This window comes from Coptis chinensis, chromosome 3 (assembly GCF_015680905.1).
Source record: "Coptis chinensis isolate HL-2020 chromosome 3, ASM1568090v1, whole genome shotgun sequence".
NCBI lineage: Eukaryota > Viridiplantae > Streptophyta > Magnoliopsida > Ranunculales > Ranunculaceae > Coptis > Coptis chinensis.
Window position 1 is genome coordinate 123,950,760 of NC_141458.1, and position 25,186 is coordinate 123,975,945.

The 25,186-nt window shown below is 36.6% G+C and overlaps 1 protein-coding gene across 1 annotated transcript; it reads left to right on the top strand.

The window, feature by feature from the left end:
* Positions 1-305: 305 nt before the first annotated feature.
* On the top strand, positions 306-25,186 carry CPSF160 (cleavage and polyadenylation specificity factor 160). The gene is given in 29 exon segments (XM_086597547.1): positions 306-734; positions 814-960; positions 1,056-1,209; positions 2,446-2,581; positions 2,691-2,764; positions 2,766-2,837; positions 3,607-3,702; positions 4,057-4,109; positions 5,419-5,550; positions 9,212-9,263; positions 9,389-9,511; positions 10,101-10,235; positions 10,501-10,629; positions 11,143-11,220; positions 12,095-12,238; positions 12,521-12,615; positions 14,232-14,425; positions 15,445-15,632; positions 15,635-15,715; positions 15,717-16,238; positions 17,337-17,417; positions 17,508-17,573; positions 17,665-17,742; positions 19,073-19,303; positions 19,446-19,577; positions 19,669-19,845; positions 20,998-21,183; positions 23,708-24,093; positions 24,604-25,186. Coding segments are annotated over 29 exon segments (4,404 nt in total). The 5' UTR covers positions 306-387; the 3' UTR covers positions 24,719-25,186.

Genomic DNA, 25,186 nt, shown 5'->3' on the forward strand with positions numbered 1-25,186 from the left:
GAAATTGCTAGAAAAAATTTGCTACCTGTTACATTGGAAATCAGAAATAGCAGGGCGTGCGTTGATGATGCTCTAAAAGTAAGATGGTCTGGAATTTCTAACCAATCGACCTCCCTCTCTTTCGCATCCATATCTAAGAAATCCACGAATTTAAACGAGAAAGAAGTCCACCAATTTTAATGGGCTCAGTACGCCAGAGGCCCAAAAAAGCACATACCCCAATTCAGTTAGAAGCTGACGTGGATTTGTCTTGACGCAAATGCCCTTATCTCGACAGCACTCTAAAATCCCACAAAAGGGTTTAACAGTCACTCAAATTCTCTTTCCCGCATTTCCCATTCTTCCAAAAACCACAAAAAACCCTAGAAAAAATAAAAAAATAAAAAAATGAGTTACGCAGCATTCAAGATGATGCACTGGCCAACTGGCATTGAAAACTGTGCATCAGGATTCATAACACATTCTATTTCCGGTGTCGTCCCTTCAATTACAAGTGACGATCTTGAATTAGAGTGGTCCGCGACTAAACGAAAAGAAATTGGTCCCATACCTAATTTAATTATAACAGCTGGCAATGTTCTAGAAGTTTATATCGTTAGAGTACATGCAGATGATAGTGGGAGTGGGAGTAATAATAAAGGAGGGTTAAATTATAAACTTCCACCTGAAGCTAAAAAAGGCGGTTCGATGGATGGGATTTCTAGTGCTTGGCTTGAACTTGTTTGTCATTACAAGTATGTTCACTTTACTCTTGGTCTCTTTTATTTTGTTTTTAGGATATTTTGTATTTATTTTATTCTTTGGTGTTTAAAGGTTGAATGCTAATGTGGAAACGATGGCGGTGTTATCTATGAGTGGTAATGATGTGTCCAAAAGAAGAGATTCTATTGTTTTAGCGTTTAAAGATGCCAAGATATCTGTACTCGAGTTTGATGACTCTACTCACGGGCTACGGACAAGGTGAGTGTTACTTTTATTTATTTTTTTCAGTTTTTTTTTTTTGGTATGTTGTTTTGTGGTTTACATTTTGAAATTTGTGATGGAGCTTTTTGAAGTTCTATGCACTGCTTCGAAGGTCCAGAGTGGAATTACTTGAAACGAGGGAGAGAATCATTTGCTAAAGGACCTGTAGTGAAGGTAGATCCTCAAGGGAGGTGCGGAGCGGTGCTTGTCTATGGTCTTCAAATGATTATACTTAAAGCTTCTCAGGTGTTTATTTCCTTTCTATACATTATTTTTGTTCCTTTCAATACTCAAATCTGTTTCTCGATTTGTGCGTGTCATGCTTTCAATACTCATATTAAACAAGAGTATATATATCTGAAAACAATAAATGAAGAAATCATACACAAGTGATGAGAGGCCTCTGTATTGAACTAACATTGAGCAAACATCAAGTATCTTTTAGGCATGAGTGTATAGGAGTCGATAGTACCTATGCTGTCAAAGGCGGGGTGGTAGACCAGTCATAATGTGCCTTTGACCAGTCAACCATACAGTTTGACACCCCCCCTAAAAAAACCCTATGTTTTACAATAACATATACTACATCTTAAAGTCCCAAAAAACACATTTTTTGTAGTTTGTTTACTAAAAACATGTGAATATATTCTTAGAGTAATAAATCATACTTCATTAACATTTAAACACTACAAGTGCTGGAGTGTTATAGAAACTAGATAGTGATATATCGTGCATACTTTGCCTAGCTTTCGTAGCTCAGTTGGTTAGAGCGTCATCTTAGTAAATGGGACGTCCTTTTCTTCTATGTCAAGAGGCTATTTTTTCAACATAAGATTCTACCAGAGAAAAGAAAGAATACCAATATGAATACTAAGAGATTGAGATTCATTACTTTAGAAGCTGAATGACATTTGCCCTAGATCCAAAGGTAAATGTACTCGTTATTGGGAGTTTCATTATCAATGGGCATTGCAAAAATATATGACTCAAGTAGTTTTTCCTGCTGTGCAACTCTAATGGAAAGAAAAAGGAAAGTCGTTATGTTTGAGCTCTTTTGTTTGACTCGTCTGTTTCATGTTTTTGTCCTTTTGAGACCCTAGGCTTCTTCAACTCTTTGCCACAAGGCCCTACTTTGGCAGCTTCTAAATGAATAGCACAAAGCGCTTTGAAATAACTTTGATGGGGACACTGGGACGGTCATAAATGTTCATGGAATTCTATCATAAGCCAAGCAGCCGATTTTAGCTTTCAGTTTAACTGATTTACAAAGATTTCCTACACAATGAAGCCTTTCTCATGCATGTAAATGAAACTGAAGATACATGCCATTTAATTTTATTATTGTTAATAAAATTGTTGAAACTGAAGATACATGCCCATTTAGTGTTACATATTTTTCACTGACTCAACTTTGGGTGACTGTTGATACATGTATATATATTGTCTGTTTATGATGCTTCATACTATTACATTGGTTTTTAGGCTGGTTACGGCTTAGTTGGGGATGATGAGGCCAATGGTTCTGGAGGCACAATATCTGCTCGTATAGAGTCCTCATATGTGGTCAATTTGCGAGATTTGGATATGAAGCATGTTAATGATTTTACTTTCGTACACGGTGAGTCTAACTTGACATTTTTTCTTTTGGTCAGATTTTGTGTTGAAAGTTATAATTTTCGTTTTGTTTCCTGTTAGAATGTATATTTATTGAACTTACTTTTCTCCAGGTTATATTGAGCCTGTTATGGTGATCCTTCATGAAAGAGAGCTTACATGGGCTGGTCGCATTTCCTCGAAGCACCCACACCTGCATGATCTCTGCACTTAGTATTAGTACAACTTTGAAACAACATCCGCTCATATGGTCTGCTGTTGTAAGTACTTGATGATGTTTATTCCTTTGTCTAGAAACTTCTTTTCTGATTTATCCTGTTATTGGTCATTTGTATGGAGTGTGAGATAGCAACCAAGACCTTTAGACTAAAGAGTAAAGAAGCATCTTTACCATGGCACAACAGCAGCAAGAAGTAGTTCTGTCCAACAAAACAATGATTCCACAAGATCTGCTCATGTGTTTGTGGATCAGACAGGCACTAGCCACATTTATGAGTTATTGTCTTTGTGTAATTTGTTCATTGTTATTGTTTTAGACCATGGATCCACAACGGGATTTGGATCATTATGTGGTAGGGGCTGTTTGCCCTTGCCCTTTTCTTCTCCTTTAAATAATAAACACAAAACTATGAATAGTTACTCAGCTGCGTACAATTATATCTATCATAATCCCTTTATATTCCCCCTTTTCACTTCCATTTCTTCTTGTAGATTTCAGCAACATAACCATTTTCATCTCCTTTTCACACTTTATTTTACGAAATCTACACAGGCTTTTGTGTATATCGCGATCCCATCAAATGAGTTGATTCTTAGTCAGATCTTTTTCATAAATCGTAACATTTTCATGTTTCAATTAACCTGACTATATATATTACCGTTCCGTCCTAATATGATTGCTGCTGTGGGGTTTTTGAATTCTCTCAAAATCTGTATTCTCTTCCGACTGTCTAATGGTCAGGAAACTTACATCTTCTATTTTATTTTTTCTGTTTTATCATAACATGTTATTTTCCCCGTGTTTATCAGAATCTTCCACATGATGCATACAAGCTTCTTGCTGTGCCTTCTCCAATCGGTGGAGTTCTTGTAATTAGTGCAAACTCATTACATTATCACAGTCAGGTAACTCTTAACTCTTTTGATACTTGGTCTTACTTTCATTTGTTATGATTGTTGGTTAATTTATTTAGAGTTCAAATTTGTGACACACACCTTTTTGTTTGTACGGGGGTCACCGCACAGTGATTGGTTGAATTGGCTCTGTCAATTTGCTCTTGTAACCTTGTCACTTGTTGATTTTTGACTTTCAATTCAAAACAACAAATCAGAATTCGATGTTTTGCTTTCGTATTAATGGTGTATGTCCACAAATTTGCACTCATTTCTTTATAACTAATGGTTTGTTCATACGTAACTTGAGCTTCACAAAGTCATATTTATAATGGTTCTAACACTCTATTTTCCTTTCTTGGGCAGTCGGTATCTTGTGCATTGGCGTTGAACAACTATGCTGTTTCTGTTGATAGCAGGTTTTTTTGTAGCCTGCATATGTTTTTCTTCCACCTTACACCCCCCTCCCCCCCTTTCAAAGACATGCAACTGCTGTTTTGTGTTTTACTTCCAAAGCGTTTTTAGGCTTGATCTTTTATATGGTTACAATTTTTTTACTATGTGTGGTTAACCTCTTTGGTTAACAAGTAACTATTTGGATGACCAAATTATACTCAAAGGACAGGATGAGAACTCTGTTATGATTCTTTTTGGGTTTAAGCCATGTCCATACCTAACTTTGGACATGTTGATCCACGAGTCGACTAACCCAATTTAAGAACTCTGGATGGCATAAATTTGTTCGTAGTATAAAGTCATGCTTTGAGACAACTGTGTCTGTATCTGTAGCGTTTTGCCTAGGGCCCAAGAGATCAAAAACATTGGCAAGTAGCAGATTGCATTTAATATTACCCCATTAAGATAGTATGTCCTTTAAAAAGGTCCAAGATTTGAACAGTAAAATTTTATTATAGCTACTGAAGAGAAAGAGAAAAGATAATACAGCTTAATTAGTTTCAGCCTTCTCTCACACTTTTTATTTAGGAAAAACGTTGGTTTACAATATAGAAAAAATAGTCTTTGGGGGGGGGGGGGGAGGGGGGGAGGAGGAGTGTTCCACATATTTAGTGTCTCCGCTTAGAACTCTAACCATGAACCATATTTATGTTAATATTACTGCATTAAGAGCCCTTACCTTTCAAAAAGGCACAAGTTGTGAACCATGTTTTGAGTTAATACACTAACCCCTAAAAGTCAAATAGCAAATACCTCTAGAAGTTGGCTTTCTTCACTGGACTTTGTGTGCAATCAGGTATCTAATCTCTCATTTGGAGCAACTGAATTTTGTTCTAGATAGAATTTTTATATTTTATTTTTTTCCCCGATATTCTTCTTGGAAGATTTAATCGAATCTGTACGGTGGTCATATTGAACAGTATTTTCTGTTTAGATGGGCTTATGATAAGAGTGTGTGGTTGAGAGAATAATTGCATTTCCACAGAATGTTTATCTGTTTGAGAGCATAAACCACGTTATCATAGTTCCTTGTCCCAATATCTTTGGAGATTTTGTGAAAGATAGAAGTTAAACGGCATTAGGTGCTTTATGATTTAAGGAGCATGGACTATTTGCAATCCCTTACTGTAATTATCTACTTTACCTCAGTGGCTATGTTAAAGTTGTTTTCATGATTTATTCATTGGTTTAGTTTGTTTCTCTGAAAAGTACATTTTGTTTCTCTGAAAGAATTGGGTTTCTAATTTTGTGATCCCTTATCATTTGTTTCAGTCAAGAAATGCCAAAATCAAGTTTCAATGTGGAGCTTGATGCAGCCAATGTAACGTGGCTATTGCATGATGTAGCCATGCTTTCAACAAAAACAGGGGAACTGCTCTTGCTTACATTGGTTTATGACGGGAGGTGGGCATACTTATCCTTCTGAGAGTGTTTACTTGTTGCCTTGCCACTTTAAGTGTGTGGATACTGATTATTGCACATCGAGGTTTTGCATATACATTGATTTGTCTGTTTTATGATGTATTCTTTAATCACGGATAACCCCAATTGGCATTAATCAAATCAATGGATAGAATCCAAGATTTTTTCTGAAACTCCAAAAACACAATCTTGAATCTGACGTTCTAAACTCAATTTTACAGAAACAACATGAAAATTGTTTATGAATATGATCCCCTTTTCTATGGTCGGGAAAAGAGAATATAAGGGATTAGGGAATAAAGTTCTAACTATTAAGAAAAACACCATTTTATAATTTTCTCAACCAAATCTTGTTGTGGTATTGGTGGTTTAGTCATTTTGTTGAACACCTCATTAGCAAAGGGGACAAAAAGATGGTATGACCATCAATGCGCTGGATACGACATCATTGCGCTGGATACGATTAAGAATAGGAATGTGCATGTCGCAACGCATAAGGATACACAGAAGAGTATGCATAGGGAGTTAGATATAGGGTTGGTAATGAATGCCCATGCCCATGCCCATGCGGTATGGGTGTGCCATTGGAAATTTTGACTTCTTAAACATGATTAATTAGAAACTTGAATAGATGGGAGACAAGTGGAGAAAGAAAAAAGTTTGAGAACAAAGGGGGTCACAAGATAAGGGAGAGGAAGATAAGCGGATTTTTCAGGGTTACTCTTTTCAGCAACAGTTTCACTTTCTCCTCTTTCTTCTACTTCTCCACTTCTTTTTCTTCTACTTCCCTTCATTCCAAATATCAAATCTTTGTTTGCAAGTTCTCTAAGAAGCAATTTGGCTCTGATATCACTTTTGATTTAACGTGAAGTAGAATTAGAGAAAAACACCAATAGGTATAATCAAACTAATTGGTAGAATTAGGGATTTACTGAAACCATTCAAAAATCAACCTCAACCTGAACTCAAGTAGTCGAAAACATCATCCAAGTTTGTTTGTGAATTAAATCCCTGTATTTAAAATAGGAATTTGATTGCTAACCAAGCAATCCTTGACATTTTAGATATACTAACTGAATAAAACTACCACAAAATAATAAGATGGGGTAATGAACATAAAGGGATAAACTAAAATGACTGGAATTGGGAGTTGGTAGACTCGTGATGGTCACATGTCGTCAATATGTGTGCTTCATTTTCTTTTGTTCATGTCTATACTAAGTGATGTATCTTGTTGGCAGAAGCTTCAACAATGGATGAACATTAATAAGATTTAATGAATCAAACACCTAAATCTAGGGTTTAAACCATCAAATATAAAAAACAATTCACAAAAAATTAATAGTCAATAATAACCAATCCAACAATGAAGGCCTAGATGCCTTTATATAAGAAAACAACAACTAAACCTAATTAGAAACCAAATAGGAAACCATTTAATTTCTATTTCTAATTGAATTAGGAAACAAAAAAAATAGAAACTACTAATTAATTAATAATCCATGCTCATGCATCAATCTCCCTCTGGCTTGAAAGAAACTCGTCCTCGAGTTTGGAGTTATAAAAATCCATCAACACACAAAAGCTCTTCATAGTCGTATACGTCACCCTCCTTGGGTTGCAGAAAATTCGACCTCGAATTTTACCCAAATATCGGCTCAAACAAATAACATGGCACCAAATTACTGCTAATACTCTTGTCAAGAAACACAATAGATATTGGAAGTCACGAAAGAGACATTGAACTGCTTTGTAGGGGCAAGCAAAATCCTCATCGAAATTGGATATATACGGATCCACATAATCATTAGAAAGTTTAAGTAACTCACTACAATTCCCATATCTTGGAGATGACGGAAGTGGGGTATTAAAGTTGACACTCAAATTAGCAATTTGAAAATCAATCCCATTTGGTTATTCTTTCTGATCTTCTTGGCCTTCAAGAGTGTCACCCTTAACTGCCAAGTAAGAAAGGGGTGAAATGTTCCGGTGGTGGACTAAGGCACCTAGCTGTTGTATTGGTAATTTTTGAACAACATCTTCTTGATGGTGGTGACACTCATCAAATTCATCTGGTGTGGTGTGCTGGTCCCATAGATTTGGAGAAAAAGACAGTGGGCAGGTTGTGCGAGAGGCTTTTTGGAACAAAAGATGGTGATGTTGTCGCGGTGGAGGAACTTCCCAAGCAGGATCCGAATGACTACTTTTTTCTTTCTTTAGATGATTTACCGAGTTGATCAGGAGGAGAAAGTTGGGGAGTTTGCCTAACCAACAAAGGTGATTTTTTTTTGTGGTGGTGGTAGTGACAATTTTTAAGAGGGGAAACACCATCTCTATTTGTGTGGTGGAATTGGAATCATACATCGATTAGGTGGAGGAAAATTCACATCCCTTCTCGACTTGAATTTTCGTTGCAAACTAACAACTGGTGATGGAGGAGGGGAAGGAGGTTCATACCTTCTTGAAGGAGTAAAACTCTCGCGGCGGCTGCAATCCATATCGTAAGTTCTCCCATAATTGTGATCGGCATGGTACTTGACCTATGAAAAAACGATGATCGGGCGGCCGAAAGTGACTCTCTTCTACTTCTCCTACGATACTCTATGATAATTAACCAAGAAAATTGAAGAAAGTTTTTTTTCCCTATAGTGAAGTGTTCAGTGAACAATAACCTGCGGTAAATAGTGTTTCGGTAAACAGTACTCGTGAACAGTGTTTCCTTTAAAAAAATCCTAAAAATCAAAAGGCTCCGATACCAAATTTGATGTATTTTGTTGGGGGAAGCTTCAACAATGGATGAACATTAATAAGATTTAATAAATCAAACACCTAAATCTAGGGTTCAAACCTTCAAACATGAAGAACAATTCACAAAGAATTAATAATCAATAATAACCAATCCAACAATGAAGGCCTAGATGCCTTTATATAAGAAAACAACTACTAAACCTAATTGGAAACCAAATAGGAAGCCAAACAAAATAGAAACTACTAATTAATTAATAATCCATGCTCATGCATCACTAAGGGACAAGGAAAATGATGTATCTGTTGTTAATAATGAAATGGTTGATTCAAAACACATCACTACAGTCTACAGACCATGGTCGAGTATTCCAGTCAGTTGTTACTTATTAGTAGTTAATACTTACCTTGTTTTCATTTTATAATTTGGGCAAAACAGTTCTGACATCGATATTTTTTGTTTTGGAATTCGTTGACCTTTTTTGCACATTGATAACTAAAATATCGTTTATCATTGGTAATTCAACCTGTGCAAACCCTTGATCTGATTTGTCAAAAATTTGTTTGTAACTGATATGTATCAGATGTTGGGAACATGATACCAATTTACCTGGAGATATATAACTTACATTTAACAGTTTATTTGTTTGTAAAGGGCTAGTCTGAATTACATAAAAAAATTTGGGTTTTGAGTCGCTGCTATATATCAGTTTATTGGAAATCTGAGATTTATAATTTATGGATTTTTTGTACCTATGCCAAAATTCATATTTGTGTCTTTTATATTGTCAACTTGTTCTCTAAGTCTCGATCTTCCTTTTCATATTACGTAGTGGCTGGCTAGTTATACCTGCTGTGCACTTGTGCTTGAACTTGTCTACCTACATTGTGTTTGCAGGGTAGTGCATAGACTGGAGCTTTCCAAGTCCAGAGCTTCAGTTTTGACTTCGGTAAGGAATCTTCTTTAAGTTCTATTTTCTTTTTCATTTCTGTTAAACTTGAATGTCAGTCTACTTAGTATATTCCATGGATTTACAGGAAAGCTCAGATTTTGATCTGTTATTCTATCTTATAGGATGTCATAACAATTGGCAACTCATTCATTTTCCTTGGAAGTCGTTTGGGTGATAGTATGCTTGTGCAATATGCTTGTGGTGCGGGATCCTCAATAGTTAATTCTGGTTATGTGAAGGAAGAGGTGTGTAATTTTCTTCCTCTATTATTATCTCTAATTTTCTTCCCTATTTATTATTTAAACTATTTTTTAAAGTCAACTAGGAGGTCGTACTTGGAAAAATAAAACTTAAAGCTGGAGATCCAATGTACGTCCTCGTTATTTATCAGTATTGAGTAATATCATTAAAATATAGTAAATTCTGGAGAGTTTTCGATATTGTAATTAAATTGGTATTTGATATCGGAGAAGCAACTCAAGGATGCAAGTATGCAACATGTTATTTTGAAACTTTGGGTTCCCTTGCAAAATAGTGATAATGTTGGCGCGTTTTCTTTGGCTGGGAAAATATGATGAAGTTGACCTTCTCTGGGAAAAAAGGAGAAAGAATGCTTATTAATTTAATTGTGAGTTTTAAAGGTAGATGAAATATACTAGTCTTAGCCGCTTGTCCCTCCACCCCACTTCTTTTTGTGTGGATTGAACAAGGTTTAATATTTATTGCTGAAAGAATAAACAATGCCGCCACAATTAAGTGTGAATTTTGAGATGGGAAGATGATAGATAGAGACTTACAGCAATGATGTTCTCACTTTTGCTTTTTTCGTAGCAGGTTGGGGATATCGAATCTGACACTCCTTCAGCCAAGCGAATGCGCAGGGCATCTTCTGATGCCTTACAAGATATCATTAGTGGTGAGGAGCTTTCATTGTATAGTTCAGCTCCAAATAACTCAGAATCAGCACAGGTTGGTATTCCAGTGGTCATAGACATGATTTTTGTGATGTTTTACTTTTAAGCCTTTGTTTGGTGGGTTTTATCCCAGTTTAAATGTCATCACGATTTTAAATGCTGTCAGTTTAAAGTATCTAACGCCTCAGGTTTCTGACAAATCTTTCTCAGTGTGAATGTATGACTGATAAAGAAACCAACTTGCTATGACTAGGATGAATGTACTATGTCTCAAGGATGTGCTTATTTGGTTGTTGATTCTCCTTTTCTGTTTTTTGCAGAAGACGTTCTCATTTTCCGTGAGGGATTCATTGCTTAATATCGGGCCGTTAAAAGATTTTTCTTACGGTTTTCGTGTCAATGCTGACCCAAATGCAACAGGAATTGCTAAGCAAAGCAACTATGAACTGGTTGATTTATCCTCTTCTATTCCCTTTACTTATTTCAGAATTTGCATGAGTAATATGTTAATTTATTCTTATTTTTTTGAACGTAAGTGAAATAATGGAAATATGTTGATTTATTATAGGTGAACCATATGTGAAATAATTGTATACCATGTCGTCGTCGCAAAATGTATAAAGGTAAACCATGATTGACATAATTGTATGTCCATCCGCATTGAATTGAACAGAATTTTAAACAGTGGTCCTCTGGATTTTGTGGATAACTTAACCCACCCACTCATTACTCCCAATTTGTAAGGACGAATTGATACTTAAAATTTGGCAAAAGTTACCTTGGCTTCGCACTTAGGAGTAATTCTATGTCTGGTCATATATATGTCATATTCATCTCCTCCTAAGACAACCTTCTAAACCTATTATTTTTTGATTAATAATCTTGTGATATTGTTTTAGTTTTAAGATAATGAATCTCCATCTCAAACATAGATAATTATTGTGGTAGTGTGTTGATTTCAGGTGTGCTGTTCTGGACATGGGAAAAATGGCGCTCTTTGTGTTCTTCAACAGTCCATTCGCCCAGAACTAATCACTGAGGTCTGTCCTAATTTTTGTTGGACATTAACGTGCATGCTAGTATACCAAAAATATTACTTGGTTAGCAAAGGTAGAAATGTTGTATAATTTGCTTGTAACCTGTGATGGTTCCATTGAATGTTACTAGACCGATTGGCAGCTAAGTTGTTTCACTAACAACATGCTTTGGACTATGACAAGCATTTAGGTCATTCACATGGCATGTGCTGTTGCATATCTTACATTGTTTCAATTTTGCACATGCTGTAAATGGCTGCATAGTTGCCTTATAGGTTTCTTGACACAAGTTGTTACAACTGATGTTTTTCGGCAATTTGGTGATGATGTTTGGTTATCTTTCTTAGCACCTTGGTGAGGGTATGACTTTGGGCCTCTTCATGTATGTGGGGATGGCTTAGTGGGCCAAAGGGGGTGCCAAGTAGTTCAACGTTGATGCCTGGACATGCACTCACTTTTCTTGTCTCATGTAATGCGAGATACTGGTTCATATTGATAAAAATATGTTGATTGTAACAAAAAAGTTAAAAAGACACCAGATTTAATTCCAAGGAAATTCTTAGGGCCAAAACCTTGTCATCTTACTGATCTGGCTACAAGCTCTTGTGGTCTGTTCTTCGCATGTCAATATGATTGCATGGGTTTTATGTCCAACTAACAGTTGCATGCATTCCACTAATATATGTACCCTAAATCCCTAATACCTTGTCTTTCCCTGATTGCTACACTTACCGTATTCCCGTAGAAGGCCAACTAACAGTTGCATGCATTCCACTAATATATGTACCCTAAATCCCTAAAACCTTTTCTTTCCCTGATTGCTACACTTACCGTATTCCTGTCAGCAGTGTAATGTTTACATGAATATCTAAAACAGGTTGAGTTGAGCGGTTGCAGAGGTATTTGGACTGTGTACCACAAGAATGTACGTGGACATAATAAAGACGACTCATCAAAAATGGGGTCTGAGGATGAGGAGTATCATGCATATCTCATTATAAGTTTGGAGTCACGAACAATGGTAATTCTATCCACTTATCGTGTAACATGAAGTATTTTTCCTTTCTGCTTCTGTCCTCTATGTTGCTTAAGGTTGCAATCTCTAGCGATGCCACATATATAACATAGATGTTGGTGTGTTGAGCGTTGTTTGCCAGAGTGTATAAGTTTACCTATTTTCAAGCTTGGGGGTGTACAATTTGTGACCTCAAACTTCTTTTCCTCAGCTTTTTGAGTTCGAAATTTACAGATGCTGGTCCTGTGGTTTTTATTGTTATATTTTGATTTTTCTGTGTTCTTGTAGGTACTTGAGACAGCTGATCATCTAGGAGAGGTAACCGAAAGTGTTGACTATTATGTTCAAGGAAGTACTATTGCTGCAGGAAATTTGTTTGGAAGGTGAGCTTTTCTCTTTCATATGTTAATCCAATATCAGTTGTGATGAATTCTAGGGTTTACAACCCTTAATCATCCCAGATTAGTTACTATGATCATAAGTATTGCTAAGGATTTTTGGAAGTTGAGATTAATTAGTGTTTATTAGGTATTTTAGGCTATTTCTATACTTTAGGTAGTTTTATTTACGGAATTAATGTTTCTGTTTTGATTAGAATAGACTAGGCTTCTATTTTCAGAGTTGTTTTAGCTTAAAAATTGAGTTGTAGGCCTTTGGCCATAGTTAGCTCTAACAATTAATAAAATTTGTGTCTGGAGAAAGATTTTCTGACTTTTTCTATGTCAATTATTGTGTGAGAGTTTGTGTTCTTCTCGAGGAACAGCGCCATCAAATCCCAAAATCAACCTAGGCTTTCAAATTTGGTTCCAAGGACTTACGTGTTCATCAAATAGATACAGTTTGTTTCATTCATGCTTATGCATTTCTACATGGTGATATATTTGACTTCCATCCTAAATACACCATGTCTCTTTTACCTTTCTAAATGAACTCTGATTAGCTTTTCAATATTATAGTCCTTCTATTTGTTGCTGACGAAGCTCAGTACCGTGGTGTTGCTTTAGAAATCTGACTGGTAGTTTCATACTGAAGCTACCTTATCATTAAATATCACCTTATTATAGGTGTTTGACAAGTTTGTGCACAGTGAATGTGAACAAGTTGTCACTATGCCACAAGATCTTGCATATGATGATAGAGAAGGTCTTAGCATTATTATGAGGGTCCTCAGTGGTCTGAAATTTTTGTAACTGGGAAAGTTTATGCCAATACGTTTTGTCATTGTCTTTTAAACTTCTCTGCTAATCCTGAAATCACCAGCTGATTTTTTATAGCTTGTCCCGTTTAGTGTTTTACTTAGTAAGCTGTAGAAGTGGACTCATGCTAGGGTCTTTTTGCCTTTCTATTAATCCCAAATTTCTGTAAAACGTTCCTGATCATGATTGCTAGATTGATCAGCTGATAAAAACTACATCAATTCTGGCAGGCAACACACTTTGTGAGTTGCATACATGCTACCTAAGCAAAAGATAAACTTTTGTCTTGAGATATGAAATATCAAGTACATTGTTAGAATCACAAGTCAAAATTGTTGTTTTCAGTGAGGTCGTATACTCGTAAGAACTCAAAAGCGAGCTGACTACTAAACCAATGTGATTTACTCTTACACTTTTGGTAAATATTTTGGAGGTTCTTAGTTCTTACCATGGATCTGGCTTCAAAACCCACAAGCACCACTAACCACTCACGTATCAAGAAATAATGAGTAAAAGATAAAGAAACGGAGTTTCAACGGAATAAGAAGGATAATGTTTTTCGTAAGGAAAATGGGTGAAAGAAAGATACACGTATCAGTGTATCACAGAGAAGCAAACTAAACATATCGAACACTTGCGGCAATGTGGACGTATATCCGATTTATTTTTCTGGCTGGAAATGCAGGGTGGAAAGTAAGAGCTCCGGATTGAAAACATTTCTTGCTTAGTTAGTTTTTCCTGTGAAATAGTCATTTGAAAATATCTTAGGTACTCTAATTATGTAAGTCTTTGGCTCTCTTCAGGCGTCGAGTTATTCAGGTTTATGCACGTGGAGCTCGTATTCTTGATGGTTCATATATGACTCAAGATTTAAGCTTTGGAACTCAAAATTCGGAATCTTCAGCATCTGAAAGTTCAACAGTAATATCTGTTTCCATAGCTGATCCCTATGTGTTATTGAGAATGAGTGATGGAAGTATCCAGCTTCTTGTTGGAGGTATGCTGAAATATTGTCAAATATGTCTCTGGTTCTCATACTTATTGTCATATACACGTTGTTTCTTTTCCCAGTTCTTTACTATCAGATGGTATCCCTTTTTTTTCCCTTTTTTTTAAAAAAATTCTATTTGATATATTTGTAACCTATTTACTTTTCAAGTTGGAAATACAATAGTTATTACAACCCCCCCTGATAATGTTCTTTAAGCCTGTAATCATCCCGTAATGTTGTGTTATCAACTCCATGATCCACGTCTTAACTCAAAATCAGTACTTAAGGTACATCTTCTGACTTAGGAACATATCTGTAGTCTCTAGAAACATTCATCTCAATGATCAACTCCATGATCTGTGTCTTTACTCATCAGAGCACGGGCGCTAAGTTTTTCATTCAAGTACATCAAAAAGGCTGAAAAATCACCAAGTCGTGCGCTTCAAGTACGCCAGTGTCTTGCTGCCGGTCAACAGAACCTAAGAGAAATACCATCCAGTTTTCTGCGTAGTAGTAAGTTGTTTGTGTGCATATGTGTTTATTTCGTGTTGTTCCTTACTACAACATTATGAGTCTTCCATCTTTTCTGACGATGTAGTTGACAGACTTGATAGGGGACCAGTTGAATAGATGATTCGTATGTTACAGTGTTTGTATTGTTAGGCATGTGCTGAAACCCCAGTGGTTAATTTAGGTCCATTGTTAGATTTTGGTCTTATGAATCAGTTTTGTGATTCTCCCTGTTAGCTTAGGAGCTCAGAGCAGTATGGTTTTGGGAATAGTATCATATGGTAACTGGTAGATCGAGAGGGATCTTGCATTTGAGTCTACAGTCTAGCCATAACATCGGTTGGAAATGTTTGTTTGTTTGTTTGTTTTTTTTTTTTTAAAATTATTATATTTTTAAGGGGGGGTTGTTTAATCTAGTTTTCGCGTTCTTGATACTATAATGAATGTTAGAAGTGCATGCGTGGTAAAACATTCCTTACCTTTTTTTACACACTAACCATATGACTCTCTTGCAGATCCTTCCAGTTGCACTGTCTCTATTATTAGTATTCCTCCAGTATTTGATAGCTCCAAAGAATCAATATCTGCATGTACACTTTATCATGATAAAGGACCTGAGCCCTGGCCCATAAAGACTAGCACAGATGCTTGGCTTTCTACTGGAATAGATGAGGCCATTGATGGAGCTGATGGTTACGCAAAATTGATCAGGGTGACATATACTGTGTTGTCTGCTACGAAAGTGGCATCCTTGATATTTTTGATGTGCCTGGGTTTAACTGTGTGTTTCTCTGTGGATAAATTTGTGTCTGGAAAGACCCACCTTGCTGATGCTTTGGTCCAAGATGCATCCAATGATTCTCAGGATACTAACAGCAAAAAAACTGAAGAAGTGGCTGGTCAAATAAAGAAAGAAAGCAACCAAAACATGAAGATTGTAGAATTGGCTATGCAACGGTGGGCTGGCCAACATACCCGCCCATTTCTTTTTGGCATGTTATCTGATGGGACTATGCTTTGTTACCATGCTTACTTCTATGAAGCTCAGGAAACTACATCTAAAATTGAGGAAGCAGTATCTGTACACAATTCTGTTGACTTAAGCAATTCAAGTACTTCAAGGCTGAGAAATTTGAGATTTGTTCGTGTTCCTTTAGAAATGTTTACAAGGGAAGAGTCTTCAGTGGCAAGTCCATGCCAAAGAATAACCATGTTCAAGAACGTTGGGGGGTATCAAGGCTTGTTTCTTTCAGGTTATAGGCCCACTTGGTTTATGGTTTGTAGGGAACGACTTCGCGTCCATCCCCAGGTTAGTGTACAAGGCTTCTTTTCAAGTAAAGGAAATTGCTAAAAGGCCATACAAAGGTTAAAAGGGCCTATATTATTCTTTTTCTTCTAAAACATTTTGTCAGTTTTGTTTATGATGTTAAATGTTAGTTAATCTTAAGTAGTCAACTTGTTTGTTGTCTGTCAATTGTACACCAGTTTTCCTACTTTTAATGGTGAATCAAATATAACTTATTCATATAACCAGAATTTGATTACATGAAAACTTAAGTAGTTAACAACTAGTTACATGAGTCCAGAGCCCTCTGCCCCTTACATCCGGCTAACCCAATCCAAGCAAAAACCAGAGAAAAATAAAAAGTGAAATAACAAAATCAATCAGAAATCCCCAACGTCTGTCTGTTTCTACTACCCTGTGCGCATAAAAACTTAAAACTGTTGTCTTCCTCACTCCATTCCTTGTCTGGACATTGAGTTAAGCTTTCCTCTTTGTCATCTTTTCATTGATATGATCAAAGCCTCTGCTTACATCAGCTTTTCTCTATGCTGCATGGTATGATGCAAGTTTTGTAAGGAGATGAGAAATGAGGTTACAAAAAAGAAAATTCATTGAAATTTCCTCTCTATTACAACATGGAATTAATGCCTAAGAATTATGATATCCACCTAAGAAACCTGTGGGCTTGGTCATTATGCATCGAAAATAGTGTAGAATGCTTGAGGATGCACAATTCCCGTGCTTCTGTTTATAATCATTATTTCCCAGGAACTTTTTGATATTGATGACAAGGTGTTGTGCTTTCTGGAGAAACCTCAAGGCTCAACACGCTTTTTGCGTATATTTCAGAAATGCAATTGGCACTGCATTGTTTGTGCTGCTTTTATTGATTATTTAACAATGTTAATTTATTTTTGACACGGGCTTAGTATTAAGAGTCTTTATATACAGTATTTTGTCATGTTATTTTAATTAAATCACTTGGTTTATTATAACTTCCTTTTCACACGCATATTATGTTGCATGCTGCCTGCTTAGCTAGCCAAAATGAACATATTTATGTCATTAAGCAATCATTCCTTTTGGTATTGACTCTTTTTTATCCCTGTCTCTCTCCTGCAGCTTTGTGATGGATCCATTGTGGCCTTTACAGTTCTACACAATGTGAATTGCAATCATGGACTTATATATGTTACCTCCCAGGTAATCTAAAAGGTTTCTATTTATTTATCTCGACGCTTTGGCAAATAATAAGATATAGTATTTATTTCACACTTCTTTTGAATCTATTAGGGCTTCCTGAAAATTTGCCAACTACCATCTGTATTGAACTATGACAATTATTGGCCAGTCCAAAAGGTATATTGGTTTCTTTCCATGATATTTATTTTATTCATCAGAATGGTGAAATTTTGCAATCAGTTCTCATAGATGTTTTCGATATGCTCAGATTCCTTTGAAGGCTACTCCGCATCAAGTTACTTACTTTGCTGAGAAGAGCTTGTATCCGCTTATCGTATCTGTACCTGTGAGTGGATTCTGTTCCTCTTTCTCTTTTACAAATAAAATCTATATTAGTGATGCAGTCAAAAGTTAGAACATTACTGAGATCTTTAGCCAGCAGCTAACGACTTAGACCATAGCCCCCTACACCCATATGACAAACTCGATTCTGTATTATCCTAACCAGCAATATGCCTCCTGTACATCCCAATGCATAGTGCCACAGAGCTGCTACCATCATATGGACTGTGATCGAACACAGATGATAATAGCCTCATAGGGGTACCTAGATAATAACATCATCAATTTAAAGACAACCATAATAAATTAATAACGAAAAGAAAAAAAGAAAAAGATAAACATAGGACACAGAATAGCAATTCCAAACAGCAGTACTGCAATTCTGCCACCAAATTTTTCCCCTTGCATCAACTTCTTCTCTACTCCAAGCCAACTAGCAATCATCATCCTCGTTCCAAATCTCGTCTGAGAATTCTAGGTCCAGTTTTTCTCCTTTTTTCCGTCCTCCGTAAGATCGTCACTCTTTGATATATTTGGTTTCCTGCTCCTTCCAGTTCCACTGCCTCTCTTCTTTTATCCACTAATACTTGAAGCTTACATCTACTTTCTCCTACTTTAAGCACTGGTCCCAAGTAATTGTTCATGTTCTTCATAAGAACTAATAGCTCTCTTGCCTCTCTGATCATTGCTTTCCTATTCTCTATTTCCAGTATTTTTTTATTCATCATTTTGTATCATGGCTTAAGCTGGCGTGACTTCAATCACATTTTTTAAGCTTTTATAGTATGAATATTGTGGCCTGAATATTGTATTGTTAAGAACATTGTGAAAGATAGTATGTATATCAGCTAAAACACAAGTGGACCATGCGAATTGGATTAAGCAGTCCAGACTTAACGTGAAGCAGGTTGGTTGGATATTCTGGTCAAGGTTATAGCATGAGCTCAATTGTAAATATTTTGCATTTCTTAGAGGTGGTTTGTAAGAGGGATGAAATAATACATGCAGCTCTGTGAAGGAGATGTTCAATCCTCAGTTACAAAGCGAAGAAAAAATGGGTGTTAGAAAACACAAAAGTGCATGCTATTTATTTTCTTGTTGACCTCTCCCAGCATGCCCTAGTGTATCAGATGTATTCAATCTCAAAAGTCCCTTTCACATAGCATAGCTAAAGGGTATTGTAAGTGTTCTCTCCCTGTTTAGGGAGAAAGGGTCCTGTAAATATTATCTTACTCCCATATAATCTATTAAATATTATCTTATACCCATATAATCTATTTTTCAGTTTCAACAATATGATAAAATTTCAATTTATAATTTATTTGATTCTGCAGGTTGTTAAGCCTTTAAATCAGGTGCTTTCATCCCTGGTTGATCAAGATGCTGGCCAACAGATGGAGCATGATAACTTAACCTCTGATGAGCTTCACACAACCTACACTACTGAAGAGTTTGAGGTTCGGATATTGGAACCAGAAAAATCTGGTGGGCCCTGGCAAACCAGGGCTAGAATATCAATGCAAAATTCTGAAAATGCACTAACTGTGCGGATGGTTACACTGTTTGTAAGTTTACTTAATTATGATTATTTTATTTAATCTTTTAGTTGGATGCTTTTCCCAAAGAATAGCAAGTTCATAGTCTTTCATACGTAATTATAATATGTTACATTATAAGGTATTCTCATATCAATGTGATTTATCACAGAATACCACAACAAAAGAGAATGAAACACTTTTAGCCATTGGGACAGCGTATGTGCAAGGAGAGGATGTAGCTGCAAGGGGACGTATACTACTGTTTTCTCTTGGAAGAAATACTGATAATTCTCAAGATTTGGTATTACTTTTGGAAAATTTTCAATAGTAAAATGCCCGATTTATTTCGTTGTTTCCATTAGTTAATTACAATAAGAATCATCAACTTTTAGGTTTCAGAGGTTTACTCAAAAGAATTGAAAGGAGCTATCTCTGCTTTAGCTCCACTTCAAGGCCATCTGCTGATTGCTTCTGGCCCAAAAGTTACACTACACGATTGGACAGGCTCTGAGCTAAATGCTGTGGCTTTTTATGACGCACCTCCTCTACACGTTGTGAGCTTGAATATTGTAAGTATACTTTGAAGACAATCACTATTTTTCATGGGTAGCGCGTACTTTTATTTCTTCTGCTTTTGATTTTGTGATCTGCAAAAAGTATCATAAACATCTAGATTGAGATTGAGCTTAGTAAATTGATTGTGCTAGATTTGGTTCAGCCTTTTAAAGAAACAAGACAATTCAAATCCAATTTTGACTTCTTCTATCTTTCTATGTTCTCACCTTGTTACGCGTTGCTATAAAATTATTTTGGTACAGAATCCTGATATAATGATACGCAAGTGTTGATGCATTTTTCATGACATATATGTTAAGAATATGTAACTTAGATTAAGAAATCTAATTTGGATAATGTGCCACTACCATATGGTTTTTTGGGAATAATTCCACATTTAGGAAAAATTGGAAACAATCCAATTATTTACATGTTGGAAGTCCAATCACACGATTTATGCATTGTCAGGTTCTCTCTCTCTCTCTCTCTGCAAAAGCAGTGGAGAGAAATTTTTAGTTGTGTTATGTGCAACTTATATTGCATGAATCTGAACTTGTGCAAAATTCTGACAAAAACCTGAAAGTTGAATTTCTATTTGGCTTGAAAATTTGTACGTTACCCTAACTGAAAAAAACAAGGAGTGAAAATTTGTAACTCTTTTTACCTGTTTAGAAAAGCATGACCCACATAGCTTCCACATAGCAGAAGAATGTTGTTTTTAATCAACTTTTACTCCTAACAGCATTATTTTTCATTATTTGATGGAGAACTTTTGACCTTGCGCGTGTTTTAATGCAGTTTAACGAATAGTTATGACAATATTTGCTAGTTGTTTGTTTGTTAGCGAATTTGTAGTATTGCTACTATTGTTCGTGCAGTAGTAGCTAGATTCTTTGACACTTGCTGTACTAATTGCTAATCAAAGAATAATGTTATGCCTCACTATGTCAATACCAGCAAGTGGTGCGTGCCTTGTGTTGAGTTTCACTTTTGTTATGGACTGATCAAAATATCTGACTCAAAATAGAAAATGTCGTTTCTTCAGCTTCTTTGCTATCTGATCTAGACCCCAACCATCGATGTTCCGCAGATTAGATCTATCTCTTTTTAAAAGTGTCGAGATGTGGTTGATTATACACTTACGGTGTTATTAAATGTTATGGCAGGTCAAGAATTTCATTTTGGTTGGTGATATCCATAAAAGCATATACTTTCTAAGTTGGAAAGAACAAGGGGCACAGCTGACGTTGCTTGCCAAAGATTTTGGAAATCTTGATTGTTTTAGCACAGAATTCTTAATCGATGGAAGCACGCTGAGTCTTGTAGTCTCAGATGAGCAAAAGAATGTTCAGGTGAGTATCTTTGACTAATATTTTGGTAGAGTACAATTATTTTTTTATTTTTTTATTTTTTTATCGGAAAAATGTGGTGTGTATATATATAATCATATAGTCAACTTTGTAGGATGAGATATCCCATTCAGATACAACAAAGGGAAAGACAGATGCAATATCGATACTAGAGAAAAGAAAAAGAAAACTACGACTACTAGAAAAGACTAAAACAAAGAGATGCAATCATGTATGGCCAAACAAGAAACCCCATCTGAACATAATATCTCCGAAAGATGTATCAGTCCACTCCTATCAAAACATCAACCAGAGAAAGACGAATCCTTTGATTGCTACAATCATCTATGCCATAGTCATCGCCCATCCATCAAAGTGTCTCCTGCTCCTTTCCAGTCACAAAGCCCACATGATGCAAAAGGTAAGGTGCTCCACACTCTGCATCCCTTAGGGGAATAGACACTAAGCACCCAAGAGCCTTTCACTGACCGAGGAACAACCCAATACACCCCCCAGAGTAGCCCACAAAGTAACTCCATATCTCCCAAGAAAAAAGACAATGAATGAGAGTATGACTCACTGACTCCCCATCATACACAGGACAAAAGTTAATGATTATTTTCTTTCTCCTAATGAGATTGTCTATGGTCAAAATCTTATTATGGGTCACACACCAAATGGATAAAGAAACGAAACAAGGGATCTTTGCTGACCAAATAAAAGAACTAGGAAAGTTTGGAATTATGATCCCTCGGGTGTTAGCCGGTAGATGAGAACACAAAGAAAAGTATAAAGACTTGGCTGAGAATTTCCCATTTTTTTCTATAGTCCAGTCCCGACGATCCCTATCCGATCTCACAGCAGGAATCGCCTCCAGCATAAGCGTGAGGGTGGCAATGCTCGCAATATCCCGATTAGTCAAGTGAATATAAATCCCTAAATCCCATACAAGATTATTGTTATTTAGACGCATGAAATCACAAATGGGGCGATTTTTTAAAACTAAGATGACATAAAGTCTTGGGAAAGACAAGAATAACGGTCTCTCTGCTACCCATATATCCTCCCAAATTCTAATTCTAACCCTGCCACCTAAGACGTATGTTATATCTGTCTGAAACTCCACGAGACCTTTCTGAATACTCTTCCAAGCCTCACACTCATAAGGACCCGAATTCTCCCGCTATACCAGCCTTGATTGGTCTCACCAAATCTGGATTTGACAACACGCCTCCAAAGCCTCTCACTTTCATCCCCAAATATCCAAAGCCATCTGCCCATATTGGCAAAATTAAACTCACGAATCCTCCGCAAACCCAAACCCCCGTTCTTCTTCGACATATAAACAGTTATCCAGTTAACAAGATGATACCTATGATTATCTTCCTTGTCATCCCATAAAAAACTCCTAATGATCATTTCAACCCTTTTGACCACGCTTTGTGGCATCCTGAAAAGGGACATAACATAGACTGGAAGGCTCGAAAGAGAGCTCTTAATCAAAATCACTCTCGCTCCTCTCGAAAGGTACCGCCCATGCCACCCTTCAAGTTTTTGACGGAGGTTCTGCTCCACAGGTTCCCACATAGTAGCAGACTTGTATCGAGCACCAAGAGGAAGCCCAAGATACCTTGAGGGCAGAGATCCAGCAGAGCACCCAATGGCTCCAGCCATCCTATCAACATCGCTCGTGTCAACCACCCCATACACTTTACTCTTTGCCATATTCACCCTAAGCCCTGAGATCACCTCAAAACAACAAAGAATCCCACGAAGGAATCTAAGTTGTGAGAGGTCCCTACGCAAGAACACCACAATGTCATCTGCATATTGCAGATGAGAGACGAGAATCTTATGACTTAATACCAGTGCATAAGACTTTTGAGTGATACAAAAGTATTTTATTTTTCTATAATATATAAAACTCGATAAATTTATTTTTGTTTATTATACCACATCTTATATTTTGGGTTTAAATGATTGGAACCTGCAATAGTGGTTATTGTCGCCTATCATGACCAAGGCTGAAAATGACGTTTTAAAGATTGTCTGTGCTAAGAGCCGTTTTTTACTTTTGTCGTGGTTTTCAATTGAATGGTAGTGGAACTTCCCTCAAGAAATATAAGCAACAAAATAATGTTAAAACTTATTTTGGACCAATTTGCTCAAAAAACAAAATTGGAGTTTTGAGCTTAAACTTTGATCTATGAATTTTGGTAGTGGAAACAAACCTTATTGAGTTCCTGAAATATTTTACTTAAAATTGAACTTTGGCTAATATGTGCATAAGATGATAAGACTACTATAGTATGGGGTACACTGTAAAATCTTTTGCGTTGAGTGGTCTTACTCTTATGTGCCTGTCTCTGTTAGCTCTGCTGCCATGCAGTATCCCCTACTTAAATTAAATTAAATTTAAGTATAATATGTTGATAGAAATGGAAAACATTAACCTATGGCCTTTTGTTAGGTTTGGAAATCGATGCTATGTTCTGCTTACCGTTTGAAATTAATTTTTTCTTTACAGATTTTCTATTATGCACCAAAAACGTCTGAGAGTTGGAAAGGCTCGAAGCTTTTACCTAGAGCTGAGTTTCATATAGGTGCTCATGTGACAAAGTTCTTGCGGTTACAGATGCGACCAACTTCCTCTGATCGAACCAATGGTACTTCAGGCTCTGACAAAACCAACCGTTTTGCACTGTTATTTGGTACTCTGGATGGCAGTGTTGGTTGTATTGCACCTCTTGACGAGCTAACTTTTCGCCGGCTTCAGACCCTTCAAAAAAAATTGGTTGATGCTGTGCCCCACATAGGTGGCCTGAATCCCAGATCTTTTCGACAATTTCATACAAATGGAAAGGCTCATCGGCCTGGACCTGAAAATATGGTAGACTGTGAGCTGCTCTGCCAGTAAGCTTTTCTTTCCTTTGTCACTTGTCTAAGTTATATTCTGGTTTGGTACTATTTATGTGCGTAGGGGCCTTTCATTCTTGGTGTTCAGTATATACTATTGTGTTGCTCGGTTGCTCCCTGAAGTGTAGTATAATACTGTAAGGTATGGGAGGTATCCAAAAATTTCTGTGTGTTTTCATCCTTTCTTTTTTGCTCGAGTTAGTTCGAATCTTAAATGTTTTCACAATTTTTTATCAACGAACTGGTATTCATAACAGTGTGCACTATTTTGCCGCTCTATTGGAAATGAGTTGGGGCATATTCTTGTGACGTGTTCTTCACCTATTGCACAAGATATACCCTAATCTATTTGGGATCCGAAACAGAATTTCTATATATACCGATATTCTGCATGGTTCTTATTCACAGTTAGATGCTGCCATTTGAGTGCTTAACTGCTTATCCACACTAACCTCATAACTTTTTGTGAACATCATTGATTTTGTGTGTGTTTGGTTCCGTTCACAGTTATGAGATGCTTCCATTTGAGGACCAGTTGGAGATAGCACACCAGATTGGGACTACCCGTGGACAAATCTTGACCAATTTGAATGACCTATCACTTGGAACCAGCTTCTTGTGAGGAGAACCTATTTTAGTGATCTTTTAACAGTGTGCCATTATGTCAACGCCATCTGACGTGCCGATGTGAGTTCACATTACCATGTGAAATAGACCCAAGGTGTAAATCAGAAAGGCGCTCAAGCTAGTTCTGGTGGTCCATGACTTGCGTGGTGGACAATGAATGGCAGTTTCGGAGATCTGGCTATTCCCCATTTTTGGTGTGTGCACAATTGCCCAAGTTAGAAGTTATTCATACGGTTGTACTGCCCTATTGGCCTTTATTTATGTGTAATGCACGAACAGTATGTATATGAAAACAGTATTTTCTTAGTCTGTATTAGATCCCATATAGATCGTCATAGTAGAAATTTCTAGTCTGCAACCAGAAGGGTTGGTGTGCTAACTTCGGTGTAACATTACTGTGGTGTAACATTACTGTAGCAGATATCATAAGAAATGACATGCGTCGTTCTGTTTGTGGGGGAAA